The following is a 16483-nucleotide window of genomic DNA, read 5'->3' on the forward strand; positions in this document are numbered from 1 at the left end:
TATATATATGTATTTTCACTGACGTATGGATGATTAAATAGATTATGTAGAGCAGAGTTGTAATAAAACACTCGAGTCATTAAAACCAGCTAAAATGATTTATGAAATGAACAATGTACAATTTTACTATGAAAGCATGTTATGCTTGTTATGTAAATGTAATAATAATGTTATATTACGCTAAAGAAATGTTTTAATTATAAGCATATGAATATTTTAATTATGTTTATTCAATATGAGAAAGTACAAAATTCTTAACTATTTACTTACCGCGACAAGGAAAATTTTTTTATAAGAACTCATCAAGTGCAAGCCAGCCGCCACCTACACGAACCATAACTGTGCTACGCAATATTCGCAATATTCGTAATTTTTGAGAGTCGAGTCGCCAAACTGTTTTATACAAAAATAATATTGTTTTAAATAGAAGATGGAGTATTAAGCTTTAAGATCCGATAATTAGTATTTTACGAACCCTATATTTCCCTTTGCCAACTTGAAATACGCAAAATTTTTGTCGACATGTGCAAAGGATAACAAGGCGTTTAACTTCATCATGTATTTTATCTGAATCAGTTGCTGGTTTGCGTTCTTGCCAATCGGGTCTCCACCATTACGATCAAAAAGATCTGCCACTGCACCCATTTCCATTCGAGAAGTGTCAAATTCTTTAAAAAATAAATAATAGGTATTCTACATTATTTAGTTATTCTACATTATATAAATAATCGTACTTATTATTCCATATATGAATTCGGCACGTGGTATTAAACCATTATTATCCTTATTCATTTTTCTAAACAAATCAGTCAAACGTGATTTTTTGTGATTCATATATGTATGTACATACCATATGTATATATGAATATTTCAGGAAAAATATTTTAGGAAATATTTTAGGAAAAATATACAAAAACAAAGCCATGCATCATTTTCAGAAATATTGCCTCACATACTCTTTCATACAAAATCATTTAGAGTAGAATAAATAAAATGAAGAATATAAGAACAATTTAGTATTGATTATTTTTTTGTTACTAGCAAAAATTTGTTAAATTTGTAGTAACTATTTCTTTTGTTGGCGTGTATAAACAAATTTAAGGAAAATATTGCACACGCATTTTTTATGTTATGCAGTTATTTTTATTAAATTTCACTGCAATGCGAACAACAATTAGAAATTTGTTTTGTTAAATTTTTTTGTCACTCTGCTTGCGGGACTTTGTTTAAATCACAAGATTATTGATGTAAATAAAGTCCCGTAATTTCATGGTCAATATTGTTAAAAAAATCAAAGTCGTCATGTAAAATACATATGTATGTATATTTTATTTAATAAATTTTTTAGTCAAAATCCATATTCTTTAATAGATGACCCTATTAACTTCAAATTTTGTTAATAATTGCAATAATGATGAAATGAAATTTGTTAAAAAATTCAGCTTCAGTTTCAGTTTGAAGGATATATGCATGTATGTTTGACTAATAAAAAATATTGAATACTGATGATGGGTATAAATTACATATGTAAATAATATTGTTCAGTCTTCAATTAATTTCTACCGATATTAGTTTATTTAATAATACTTAGATGACACATCATTACTTTGCACACATCATTACTTTTGATTTCAGTTATTATTTAACGTGCTAATATTCTACATTAGCGGTTTTACAAATAAAGTAAATATAACAAATACAACTTTTGTTTTACATACATATGTATGTACATAAATAAGGTATAAATAACATTACACAAATAAATAATATAAAAACACAATAAACATATAAAACATACATTAAAATATTATGTATTCAATAATTATTTAAAAACACAATAAACATATAAAAGAAATAATAATAATATATTATTAATAAAATCCATCTTATTTAATGGATGACCCTGTGCGCTTCAAATCATGTTTGGTTTTGGTTTTTTCGTCTATGACTACAACCGTACGCATGTTGTAACTGTAAACAGGACAAGAGAGGGAAGCAAGGGCTCAAGTAGGCAACTAACACGACGCCAATAATTATGCTTGAAAATGCTTGAAAAATAAGAAGTAATAATTTCAAAGAATTTATGCACTGCATGTGCAGAAAAGCAATCAAATATTTTGTGAAAAATATACAAAAACAAAACCATGCATCATCTTCAGAAATATTGCCTCACATACTCTTTCATACAAAATCTTTTAGAGTGTGCAATAAGAATGAGGAATAGAAGATGTTTGGTGCCATTTCTCCGTCCGCTCATCACAATTATGTTTTTTTTCCGCTATGACTCCATTCGTAGGCACACTAATAACTGTGTATGTGTGTATGGGTGCGCATTAATATGATATACATATGTCATGTTCTCTTTAAAATATTTGTACAAAACCTATTGTGTTGGTAATCAAAGGCAAATTGATTTGAAGTTTACAGGGTTATGCATTAAAATATGTGCAAGCGTTTTTATATTATGCAGTTATTTTTATTAAATTTCACTGCAATGCGAACAACAACTAGAGGTATGTTTTGTTGAATTTTTTTGTCATTATGCTTGCGGGACTTTGTTTACATCAAATTATTATTAATGTAAATAAAGTCCCGTAATTTCATGTTCAATATTGTTGAAACAATCATGGTCGTCATGTAAAATACATACATACATATATTTAATTTAATAAATTTTTAAGTTAAAATCCATTTATTTTAATACATGACCCTGTTAACTTTAAATTTCGTATTGATTATTTTTTTGTTACTAGCAAAAATTTGTTAAATTTGTAATAACTATTTCTTTTGTTGGCCTGTATAAACAAATTTAAGGAAAATATTGCACACGCATATGTTATGTTATGTAGTTATTTTTATTAAATTTCACTGCAATGTGAACAACAATTAGAAATTTGTTTTCTTGAATTTTTTTGTCACTCTGTTTGCGGGACTTTGTTTACATCAAGAGATTATGGATGTAAATAAAGTCTCGTAATTTCATGGTCAATATTGTTAAAAAATCAAGGTCGTCATGTAAATTACATATTTTTAATTCAATCAATTTTAATTCAATCAAGTTGTTTACAGTTTTATTTTTACTGAATTCAAAAAATAATACATATTGAAAATTTGATCCTACAGGCGAAATATAAGTGGCCGTTCAACACCATCGGGCATGCAAATTATTGATTTATTTATTATAATTAATTAATTATAATTAGTATTTATAATTAGTAATATGTATATTTAGTTTTGTAAGTTGTTTGATTTTTCCCTGTTATATATATATATACTAGATAACCCGACAAACGCTGTTTTGCCTTATAAATTATTTCTAGTTTCTAGATAAATTCTAGTGTAGACAAAAAGTAACTTACTTATTATAAGTGTGTAAGTATGTGGTATATGCATGAAATAGGCATGGAGCGCTATGAACGAAAAGGATAATAAAAATAACAAACGCCAAACAATATTATTTTTAAGTTATTATAGTTTATTTATTAAATTATTAATTTAAAATCAATAGATTTTATGATACCAAGTTCCCTGGCAACAACTGTTGTATCTTCAAATTTAAATTGTCTTGGATTGACTGTAAATAATAATAATGATAATGGGCCAGTAACATTAACCAACAACAGTCGAAGATAAAAGTACTCAGTGTGTCTTGGATTAACTATAAATAAGCGTTTGATTTAAATAAATTGAGACATGCATCAACTGGTGAAACTTGCTTGCGGGGCATCCATTTTTTTGTTTAAGGCCATGTGAAATAGCGTGGTACTTGTGAATAGAGTAATGTTTTTGCAAAGGCACCAAAATCATCCGTACTATTAAACAATTCAAAAAATGCAGTGAGTGCAGATTTAGGTGGATTTGTACCACGATCAATCACTGTCTCGTTCGTGAAAAATACACGCTGACCATTTTCAAGATGGACGGCTACCTGAACAGCTGCTGGATCCCGTTCATGAATTAGAAAGCCGAAGATACGCCAAGCAGCTTCATTGGAGGTGATGTACCGACCAATTTGGTAGAGCGTAATTTCACCGTTTTTGTTCATTGGAGGAGCATTTACATTAGTATTTTCTACTCTAAACACAGCCATACCACCGCCTTTATGGACATACTTATATATTTGATGCTCTTCACAGAACTGCAAAACTCAACATTAATATAAGCATTGTATGTCTTGCTTAGCAGAGGCGAATACGTTACCACCCGCCATTGTCCCCCATTATCGGGATTTCTTCGACGATATATTGGATATCCGTCGGTATTTGTTATAGTATCATTAGTGAAATCTTTAGAAAAATTTTTAGTACATTTTCCATCTGCCATGCAAGCCGAAGACGAAGAACGAAGTCGATGTAAATGCTCGATGTACTTGTTGGCGTAGTTACATAAAATATTAAGAAAAAATTTTTCTTTTTCAAAAATATAAACAAAATTTATGTCAAAAAAATAAAAAATTTTTTGTTAAGCACTAAGGATATTTTTACTGGGTAGGGACTCCCTAATCACTTTAGCGGTATGAAAAATAGATAGTAGCCGATTCTCAGACCTACTGAATACGCATATAAAATTTGGTAAAAATCGGTAAAGCCGTTTCGGAGGAGTACGGTAACTAACATTTTGACAATGTTAATTTTATATATAAGATACATTTGTATATATGTTTTCTTAAATTTAAACTATAATTTAGAAGAATAACAACTCCAAAATAAAATTTTTAATCATAATTACAAAAAAAAATCGTTATATCTTTATTATTGCTATTTTTTTTGGAAATAAATCACATAGTTAACATTGCACAGATAATTATTTATTAGTATGTTTTTATTTTACAGAAAGTATGATTCATAACAATAATATAATTTGTTTATATGTATGTTCTTGCGACACATAACTTTCGTGATATAATTTAGTAGTTTTCGTGAGAAAATTATGTGCTAAGTTATAACTCTAAGTACAAGATTGTTACATGACACACTATGATTTATTTCAATATTTTTAATTTATTCATTTGATATAAATTATACTTCCTAATATAAATCAATGTATTTTACTTATTTAAAGTAATTTATTGATTGATTTATTGATTTTATATAACTAAAACCGATTAACTTTTTTATTTAATATTTCTGAACATGAACTCTCCACATCTATCATTCTCAAAACTAATAACTAATTGGCATTCAACATAATGATTTTAACACTTAAACAACTTATTGCAATTATTAACAAATAAGAAATAAAAACAACGATAACAAATAATATATAAAGTAATGAAGGCATGAGTAGATCATCCAGTATACCAGCTTTAACAGGTTTCGGCTTCAAATATAGATAAATTAAGAACATTAAAGTAACTATTATAAGATATTTATTTAAAATACTTAATTAAATTCTTTCTGAAACTCTAAATATAATATACAAATCATTTATGTTTATAATTAATATTAAATAATTAAAAGCCAGCAATCAAGGATTCCCATTAAAGTGCTATCATTCGATCATACATCGAATTCTTCACTTACAAGTTCACAGCATCGAAAAGTACTAATCAACCAAGCAGTTCAGGGTAAATCAAGTAAACGTATAACGTATTTAACCAAGTTGATCAATTTACAAAATTTTAATACGTTTGTTTTTATTTATTTATGAGTGAAGCTTATAATATTTTTTTTTAATTATTTACTTGTTATTCTCAAATTAAATATGAAATTTAGAGCTTAGTTTTAAAACGAATAAAAAATAATTTTAATAATACTAAATATTTATGCATGATAATTATTTGCTAAACAATTTTCCTGCTTGCCTTTTTTTATGATAATATCCGTTACTTACGATTATCTCTTGCAGTGAGGGATATAATCGTTATATAATGAATACTTCACAATTATAAGCTCTCTTTTTATGGACATTACAGGAATTTCAAGTTCTTAATAACAAAAAAGTAAAGGGTGAAAAAAAACCGAAATTACATATTGTATTTTAAACGAAATTACTTTATTTTTATTACTTTACGTTATTTACTTACTACAATGTTGACAGTTTTATTTTTACTGAATTCAAAAAATAATACATATTGAACATTTGATCCTACAGGCGAAATATAAGTGGCAGTTCAACACCATCAGGCATGCAAACCCCAAGAAAGAGTTCACCTGAGCCAACATTTAGTTCAACGATGCGCAGAACTTCTCGTGGTACTACACCAGTCGAAAAACGTGAACCATTCAGACTTTAGAGTATATTTCAAATGTTTGAATAATACCCCTTAAACGAGTCCCAGAGAACATCAAATTGGAATCGCACAAATACATACTTTAACATGCAATAACAAATCTACAGTTTTGCAGTAATATAAAATAAACAAGAATAAGCAGTTATTTTTATTTTAAATTTTAAAAATATATGTATGTATTTTGAAGAGAAAGCTTCATATATTTACAAAAATATAGTCAGAAATACGAGTCTTGAACTGTATAAAATACGAAAATCGAAATTCAATAATCTTTATTCAAGTAACGTCCTAACATTCTGTAAATATTATATACATTTATAATTAAATGAAATATAAGTGTTTCTGTTATCATTGTATTTAATTAACAAAAAAAATTCGAATCGAACCTTATGTTGTTGTATGAAGTTTTGAAATCGCCAGTTTAATTTGAAATGCAACTTCATATATAAATAATAAACAATAATAATAAAAATATTACGCAAATGAAATTCTTTAAAAATGTATATCAATTACACACGAAATAATATATAGTAAAATTTATGTACTAATAGTCATTATTATAACTTTTTATTAACTTACTTTTAGGATATACTAATTAATTTTTTGTTTATATTGTTTTTTACTTTTAATAATTTTTATACCATTATAAATATTGTAAATTACTAATACCAAATTACTAGGCAGTAATTTTGTAAAAACCTAATTAAACTAAAATAAATTTAATTGAAATTATTAACAAAAAATATTTTTATATGTATGTGTTTGTATTTATTTAAAAATAACAAGGATAATTATATTCAAAGATACCAACATAGATACTTAAGTTTTTATTTAAGTATTGATATTGAAACAGAATTTTTATTTTTTTTTTACTTCAGAAAATATTTAAATACAATTAATGCGTTCAAAGATTTTCTTGTATACTATTACTATATTGACTAATCTATTGTAATAATCCTTCTGGTAGGTCTGTCATTGTAGCACAGCACAGTTTATGACTCATGGAAGATTATAACATCGTTTCAATATTTATCTAGCTGTAAAAAAACATTGTAGTGAACAAGAAATACTTTACAAAATTTTAGGCAAAACGCAATAAATTTCTAATAAAAACTTTTGATAAGTGTTTGTTCTGCGGTACGGCCCGACGCTCTGTTATATAAGAAACAACAACAATATATTCTTCCCTGAGTTCCATAGTATGGACTCTGATCAAATTTTCTCGGTTTTTTCATATATTCGTCATGGTAACATATTCTGCATATGCTGTGAAAGTTGGTCTTAAAGATAATTTTATACTTTGACTCTAATCTACTCTAGTATTCAGCTAGATTTAAAATATTATAAATAGTCCTACATATTAGTAAAATATTTCTCATAGTTTAGGCACACTTTTCCCCAAATGGTGGCTATAATACCTGGACTGTTCCACTCCAAACGATAATGTTTCATTTTACATTTAAAAACATAGATATTTTAGTTAGTAAAGTAAAAAAATTAGAAAACAATAACTAATTATGTATCAACATCTCAGACAATAATCAACGCAAGGCGCCAATTACTGTAAATTTACCGCACATCGTTTAAATAATGCAAAATAATAGAAAAACCCAAGTTGTGAAAACAGTTGTTTGACAGTCAAAAAATAATGTAGGATTTGTTTTTGACATATTTTGTGTTCTTCTTTCAATAATTTTATAATTTTTTTTTATGTTTATATTCTTAATATAGTAATTAACAAATATATAAAATAAAAAATATATATGTATACTAAAACAAAAAGTTGTCTTTTTCTGAATAAGAAGTTGAAATTATCAATTATTTTCAGTGTGAAAACTCATTCTTGACAAACTGTATTTATAAGTGATGCTTCTAATATTTTTTTTTAATTATTTACTTGTTATTCTCAAATTAAATATGAAATTTAGAGCTTAGTTTTAAAACGAATAAAAAATAATTTTAATAATACTAAATATTTATGCATGATAATTATTTGCTAAACAATTTTCCTGCTTGCCTTTTTTTATGATAATATCCGTTACTTACGATTATCTCTTGCAGTGAGGGATATAATCGTTATATAATGAATACTTCACAATTATAAGCTCTCTTTTTATGGACATTACAGGAATTTTAAGTTCTTAATAACAAAAAAGTAAAAGGTGAAAAAAAAACCGAAATTACATATTGTATTTTAAACGAAATTACTTTATTTTTATTACTTTACGTTATTTACTTACTACAATGTTGACAGTTTTATTTTTACTGAATTCAAAAAATAATACATATTGAACATTTGATCCTACAGGCGAAATATAAGTGGCAGTTCAACACCATCAGGCATGCAAATCCCAAGAAAGAGTTCACCTGAGCCAACATTTAGTTCAACGATGCGCAAAACTTCTCGTGGTACTACACCAGTCAAAAAACGTGAACCATTCAGACGTTAGAGTATATTTCAAATGTTTGAATAATACCCCTTAAACGAGTCCCAGAGAACATCAAATTGAAATCGCACAAATACATACTTTAACATGCAATAACAAATCTACAGTTTTGCAGTAATATAAAATAAACAAGAATAAGCAGTTATTTTTATTTTAAATTTTAAAAATATATGTATGTATTTTGAAGAGAAAGCTTCATATATTTACAAAAATATAGTCAGAAATACGAGTCTTGAACTGTATAAAATACGAGTCTTGAACTGTATAAAATACGAAAATCGAAATTCAATAATCTTTATTCAAGTAACGTCCTAACATTCTGTAAATATTATATACATTTATAATTAAATGAAATATAAGTGTTTCTGTTATCATTGTATTTAATTAACAAAAAAAATTCGAATCGAACCTTATGTTGTTGTATGAAGTTTTGAAATCGCCAGTTTAATTTGAAATGCAACTTCATATATAAATAATAAACAATAATAATAAAAATATTACGCAAATGAAATTCTTTAAAAATGTATATCAATTACACACGAAATAATATATAGTAAAATTTATGTACTAATAGTCATTATTATAACTTTTTATTAATTTACTTTTAGGATATACTAATTAATTTTTTGTTTATATTGATTTTTACTTTTAATAATTTTTAAACCATTATAAATATTGTAAATTACTAATACCAAATTACTAGGCAGTAATTTTGTAAAAACCTAATTAAACTAAAATAAATTTAATTGAAATTATTAACAAAAAATATTTTTATATGTATGTGTTTGTACTTATTTAAAAATAACAAGGATAATTATATTCAAAGATACCAACATAGATACTTAAGTTTTTATTTAAGTATTGATATTGAAACAGAATTTTTATTTTTTTTTTACTTCAGAAAATATTTAAATACAATTAATGCGTTCAAAGATTTTCTTGTATACTATTACTATATTGACTAATCTATTGTAATAATCATCTCAAAAGCATAGATGGCTACTTTGTTTGATATAGAGACAGCATAAAAATTAATTAAAAGGATTAAATAGGTAGGCAGTCCCCGAAATACTCTATGTACACACAAATCACAAAATATTGGAACTCTGTTAGAAACATTTGACACTTAAAACTAATATTATATATGCTGTAAAAGATAATAGTGTCCTAAGTATACAACCTAACTGATGGAAAAAAAAATTTTAATTTTAAATACAATTAGAATTTTTTTATTTTATTGAAATTAACTCAATCGAATTTTTTTTTCTTTGCAGTAAATGATAAATGATAAATGATAAAACATATGGAAGAAAGATCATACTAATGTAAGAGTAGCACAAGGAAATAGCTGCCAAACCTGGACATTTAGCTATAAAAGTTAATAGAAATTCAAAGTGCATAAATGAGGTATAAGCGTAACTCAATGAGGTAGATGCTCAAACTAGGCATTTAACTATCTAAGAAGTAAGTACAACACTACAACAGTACAGGAAACAATTGAGATACATATGTAAATGTGAGATTGTAAATGTTTTCTGCTTTCCGACAAAATTACCTTTTATATGCTTTTTGGCTACGAACCTTAAGTTTTAAATTAATCAACATATGTACCTACATATGTATTTGCAACTGTAATGTTTTAAATTCCCGAACCAAGTTATAAATTGGTTACATTACGGTTAGATCATTTATATTTTATTGAGATTATGTTTTACTGTTATCTGTAGATGTATTTTATGTGTTGTCACTGCCTTTGTGCACTAGGACTGACAAAGTAATATTTTAACAAAAATAACAAAAAACACCATCCATTCTTAACTTAATATTCTAGCTCAACATTAAATATTTATAAAAAGGAACGACTGCTTTATGTTGCGTAAGTTAATTCAAGAAGAAATACATACATATGTATCTTTTTTGTCTTTAAATATACATATGTATATCGTGAAGTTCATACGATTATTAACAATAGAAGCATACAAGTAAGTGCAATGTAAATTCATAATAATATATGCTACAATTTTAATAAAATGAAAATGTATATGTATGTATGTGGTCGCCAAAGAATTATATTACTTATATGTTCATATTAAAGAATAAAATAAAACGTAAATTATATATGTATGTATTCATAGATAATAAAAAATGGTAAAGGTACTAAAAACTAAAAGCTGTTAGATTACACGTTTCTATTAAGTTATATGCAAAATAAGTCATTTATTAAATAGCAGAAAATGCATTTTCAAAACTTGTTATACATGAACTCAAAAAAAATTTTAATTTCAAATTTATTGATTGTTTTCTGGCAGTTTATTAAAATAAAAAATTTATTTATTTGTTAAATGACCATTTCCGTTTTAATATATATATGTATTTTCACTGACGTATGGATGATTAAATAGATTATGTAGAGCAGAGTTGTAATAAAACACTCGAGTCATTAAAACCAGCTAAAATGATTTATGAAATGAACAATGTACAATTTTACTATGAAAGCATGTTATGCTTGTTATGTAAATGTAATAATAATGTTATATTACGCTAAAGAAATGTTTTAATTATAAGCATATGAATATTTTAATTATGTTTATTCAATATGAGAAAGTACAAAATTCTTAACTATTTACTTACCGCGACAAGGAAAATTTTTTTATAAGAACTCATCAAGTGCAAGCCAGCCGCCACCTACACGAACCATAACTGTGCTACGCAATATTCGCAATATTCGTAATTTTTGAGAGTCGAGTCGCCAAACTGTTTTATACAAAAATAATATTGTTTTAAATAGAAGATGGAGTATTAAGCTTTAAGATCCGATAATTAGTATTTTACGAACCCTATATTTCCCTTTGCCAACTTGAAATACGCGAAATTTTTGTCGACATGTGCAAAGGATAACAAGGCGTTTAACTTCATCATGTATTTTATCTGAATCAGTTGCTGGTTTGCGTTCTTGCCAATCGGGTCTCCACCATTACGATCAAAAAGATCTGCCACTGCACCCATTTCCATTCGAGAAGTGTCAAATTCTTTAAAAAATAAATAATAGGTATTCTACATTATTTAGTTATTCTACATTATATAAATAATCGTACTTATTCCATATATGAATTCGGCACGTGGTATTAAACCATTATTATCCTTATTCATTTTTCTAAACAAATCAGTCAAACGTGATTTTTTGTGATTCATATATGTATGTACATACCATATGTATATACATATGAATATTTCAGGAAAAATATTTTAGGAAATATTTTAGGAAAAATATACAAAAACAAAGCCATGCATCATTTTCAGAAATATTGCCTCACATACTCTTTCATACAAAATCATTTAGAGTAGAATAAATAAAATGAAGAATATAAGAACAATTTAGTATTGATTATTTTTTTGTTACTAGCAAAAATTTGTTAAATTTGTAGTAACTATTTCTTTTGTTGGCGTGTATAAACAAATTTAAGGAAAATATTGCACACGCATTTTTTATGTTATGCAGTTATTTTTATTAAATTTCACTGCAATGCGAACAACAATTAGAAATTTGTTTTGTTAAATTTTTTTGTCACTCTGCTTGCGGGACTTTGTTTAAATCACAAGATTATTGATGTAAATAAAGTCCCGTAATTTCATGGTCAATATTGTTAAAAAAATCAAAGTCGTCATGTAAAATACATATGTATGTATATATTATTTAATAAATTTTTTAGTCAAAATCCATATTCTTTAATAGATGACCCTATTAACTTCAAATTTTGTTAATAATTGCAATAATGATGAAATGAAATTTGTTAAAAAATTCAGCTTCAGTTTCAGTTTGAAGGATATATGCATGTATGTTTGACTAATAAAAAATATTGAATACTGATGATGGGTATAAATTACATATGTAAATAATATTGTTCAGTCTTCAATTAATTTCTACCGATATTAGTTTATTTAATAATACTTAGATGACACATCATTACTTTGCACACATCATTACTTTTGATTTCAGTTATTATTTAACGTGCTAATATTCTACATTAGCGGTTTTACAAATAAAGTAAATATAACAAATACAACTTTTGTTTTACATACATATGTATGTACATAAATAAGGTATAAATAACATTACACAAATAAATAATATAAAAACACAATAAACATATAAAACATACATTAAAATATTATGTATTCAATAATTATTTAAAAACACAATAAACATATAAAAGAAATAATAATAATATATTATTAATAAAATCCATCTTATTTAATGGATGACCCTGTGCGCTTCAAATCATGTTTGGTTTTGGTTTTTTCGTCTATGACTACAACCGTACGCATGTTGTAACTGTAAACAGGACAAGAGAGGGAAGCAAGGGCTCAAGTAGGCAACTAACACGACGCCAATAATTATGCTTGAAAATGCTTGAAAAATAAGAAGTAATAATTTCAAAGAATTTATGCACTGCATGTGCAGAAAAGCAATCAAATATTTTGTGAAAAATATACAAAAACAAAACCATGCATCATCTTCAGAAATATTGCCTCACATACTCTTTCATACAAAATCTTTTAGAGTGTGCAATAAGAATGAGGAATAGAAGATGTTTGGTGCCATTTCTCCGTCCGCTCATCACAATTATGTTTTTTTTCCGCCATGACTCCATTCGTAGGCATAATAATAACTGTGTATGGGTGTGCATTAATATGATATATGTACATGGTTTCTTTAAAATTTGTAAAAACCTATTGTGTTGGTAATCTAAGGCAAATTGATTTGAAGTTTACAGGGTTATGCATTAAAATAAATGCAAACGTTTTCATGTTATGCCTCACATACTCTTTCATACAAAATCATTTAGAGTGTGCAATAAGAATGAAGAAGAGAAGATGGGTTGGTGCCATTTCTCCGTCCGCTCATCACAATTATGTTTTTTTTCCGCCATGACTCCATTCGTAGGCATAATAATAACTGTGTATGGGTGTGCATTAATATGATATATGTACATGTTTTCTTTAAAATTTGTAAAAACCTATTGTGTTGGTAATCTAAGGCAAATTGATTTGAAGTTTACAAGGTTATGCATTAAAATAAATGCAAACGTTTTCATGTTATGCAGTTATTTTTATTATATAATAATGAATATATATAATTATATAGTAATAATTATATAGTAATAAAAATAACTGCATAACAAAAAAACGTTTGCATGTAACAAAAGAAAACAAAAAAATAATCAATACTAAATTGTTCTTATATTCTTGATTCTATTGCACACTCTAAATGATTTTGTATGAAAGAGTATGTGAGGCAATATTAATGAAAATGATGCAAAGAAAGTTATAAAGACAAGTGCAAGAAGCCAAAATGTCAAAACTCGATTAAAATTTTATAAAAAAAAAATAAACAAAAAAAGAACAAAAAAAAATTCCACCACACGTCCACAAACGTAGCAAGTTAGAGGCAGATTGAAATATACGACTGCTTGTATCGGAGCAGAAGAGTAATATGAAATTTTTTTTTTTGCACTACCGACAATAGAATTTAATGCGCTCTCATCGCTCTTTACACAGAATCTACACAATTTCACGCCCAACCAACCAACTAACCAACCACCTTATATGATTAATAATTTTGACCTTAGGCATTGAAAAATATATGCCGGTAGATTAAATGTAAAACTCTTTGCGACAAAGATTTTATTTACAAACATATACATACATGTGAACATATGTATATAAGCATACATATGTTTACTTGTGTATAAAGAAAGGTGATAAATTTTTGAAGATTATAAGCAAATATACATAAAAATATAAATTTTAATATAAAATATTATAACCTACTGTAATGTTGGCGATTGCAAGGCAGGCATTTTACTACGTAAATTGTTTTTGTTCCAAAAATAATAACAAAAACAAATAAAACTAAGACGGAAGACAACTTTTGTTTTACATATGTATGTACATAAATAAGGTATAAATAACATTACACAAATAAATAATATAAAAACACAATAAACATATAAAACATACATTAAAATATTATGTATTCAATAATTATTTAAAAATACAATAAACATATAAAAGAAACAATAAAAATATATTATTAATAAAATCCATCTTATTTAATAGATGACCCTGTGCGCTTCAAATCATATTTGGTTTTGGTTTTTTCGTCTATGACTACAACCGTACGCACGCTATAACTGTAAACAGGACAAGAGAAGGAAGCAAGGGCTCAAGTAGGCAACTAACACGACGCCAATAATTAAATGCTTGAAAAATAAGAAGTAATAATTTCAAAGAATTTATGCACTGCATGTGCAGAAAAGCAATCAAATATTTTGTGAAAAATATATGAAAACAAAACCATGCATCATCTTCAGAAATATTGCCTCACATACTCTTTCATACAAAATCTTTTAGAGTGTGCAATAAGAATGAGGAATAGAAGATGTGTTGGTGCCATTTCTCCGTCCGCTCATCACAATTATGTTTTTTTTCCGCCATGACTCCATTCGTAGGCATAATAATAACTGTGTATGGGTGTGCATTAATATGATATATGTACATGTTTTCTTTAAAATATTTGTACAAAACCTATTGTGTTGGTAATCAAAGGCAAATTGATTTGAAGTTTACAGGGTTATGCATTAAAATAAATGCAACCGTTTTTATGCTATTAATGTGTAAATTTTTTGTTTAAGAAGTTAACTTCTACAGTACACCGTTTACCCGTTATCATCACCGAAAGCTTGATATATTTATTATATATTCAATAATAATATAACAACACAATAAACATATAATATATACAATAAAAATTTAATATATATAATATTAATATAAAAACACATAAAACATATAAAACATGCAATAAAAATATAATATATTCAATAATAATTTAAAAACACAATAAACTTATAAAAGAAACAATAAATATATAATACTAATAAATATCCATCTCTTTTAATGGATGACCCTGTGCATTTCAAATCAGGTTTTGATTATTCACTTATAATAAAATGAAAAAAACCCTTCATACTCCATATTAAATACCACCAGCATCAACTGCGGATATGTGGTAAACAAAATTCCAAAACACTACAATAGAGAGGAGCAAATACATAAGTAAGCAAGTAACACAAAGGCAATAATAAGTGCATGCTACAAATATAGTAATAATTAAAGAGAATAATTTTGCTGTATTCTTAGAGAGTTTAAATGCGATGACGCTTTTGAAATGAGAATTAGTCTGTATTGGCGGCTTGCACAGAAAAGAGGTTGGAATAATCGTGCGTGAACTTGAAAAAATAGTAAAAAAAAAGTAAGTGTTATTTATTTCATTAAATCTTATTTTGCACTTGTGTTGTGTTAATTTATTGTTCAGTGGCAAAAATGTACTTCCTTTCTGTCAAAACTTTTGACCAAGGTTGGTCTAATTTTGCAATAGGGTGAAAAAAAACCAATCTGAACGTTTAAACTCACTTTAAGAAATAAAAATATGTGGTAATAAACGCTTATTGAATAAACGTTAAGAAGTTGACTTTATTTTTGGAATAAATTAACATTTAATTGCGAGAATGCTTTCAGATTGTGTTGATGTTTTTAATTCTATAGCGATGAAAGGAAATGGTTTTATTGTCTACTATTTGTTCTCTCATAAATATACACAAACATAATTTGATGGATTTCATCATAAATGCAATGTTGTCACATTTCTCAAAATACTTATATATGTGCAGAATGTTTAAAGAGCATATTACATTTAAAAAAAGTTTTTAGTTTTATTAAACCCAATCATTAACATCTATTA

The 16483-nt window shown here is 26.3% G+C and overlaps 1 protein-coding gene across 3 annotated transcripts; it reads right to left on the bottom strand.

Moving 5' to 3' along the window:
• Positions 1-16: 16 nt before the first annotated feature.
• Positions 17-11722, bottom strand: LOC119663215. Of its 3 annotated transcripts, none has more exons than XR_005250986.1 (5): positions 11516-11722; positions 11311-11433; positions 476-668; positions 271-393; positions 17-89 (listed from the first exon to the last, which is right to left on the bottom strand). XR_005250986.1 is itself a non-coding variant. In XM_038072873.1 (5 exons), exons 3-5 carry the CDS (start codon positions 790-792, stop codon positions 345-347), a joined length of 300 nt encoding a protein of 99 aa, XP_037928801.1. In that variant the 5' UTR covers positions 793-796; positions 11311-11433; positions 11516-11722; the 3' UTR covers positions 271-344. The 3 variants fall into 3 exon arrangements, 2 of the variants coding, with proteins under 2 accessions (XP_037928801.1, XP_037928800.1); XM_038072873.1 differs by lacking the exon at positions 17-89 and adding an exon at positions 735-796; XM_038072872.1 differs by lacking the exons at positions 17-89; positions 11311-11433; positions 11516-11722 and adding an exon at positions 735-850.
• Between the last annotated feature and the right edge of the window lie 4761 nt (positions 11723-16483).

Source organism: Teleopsis dalmanni, unplaced genomic scaffold (assembly GCF_002237135.1).
Source record: "Teleopsis dalmanni isolate 2A unplaced genomic scaffold, ASM223713v2 unscaffolded_contig_0226, whole genome shotgun sequence".
Classification (NCBI taxonomy): Eukaryota; Metazoa; Arthropoda; class Insecta; order Diptera; family Diopsidae; genus Teleopsis; species Teleopsis dalmanni.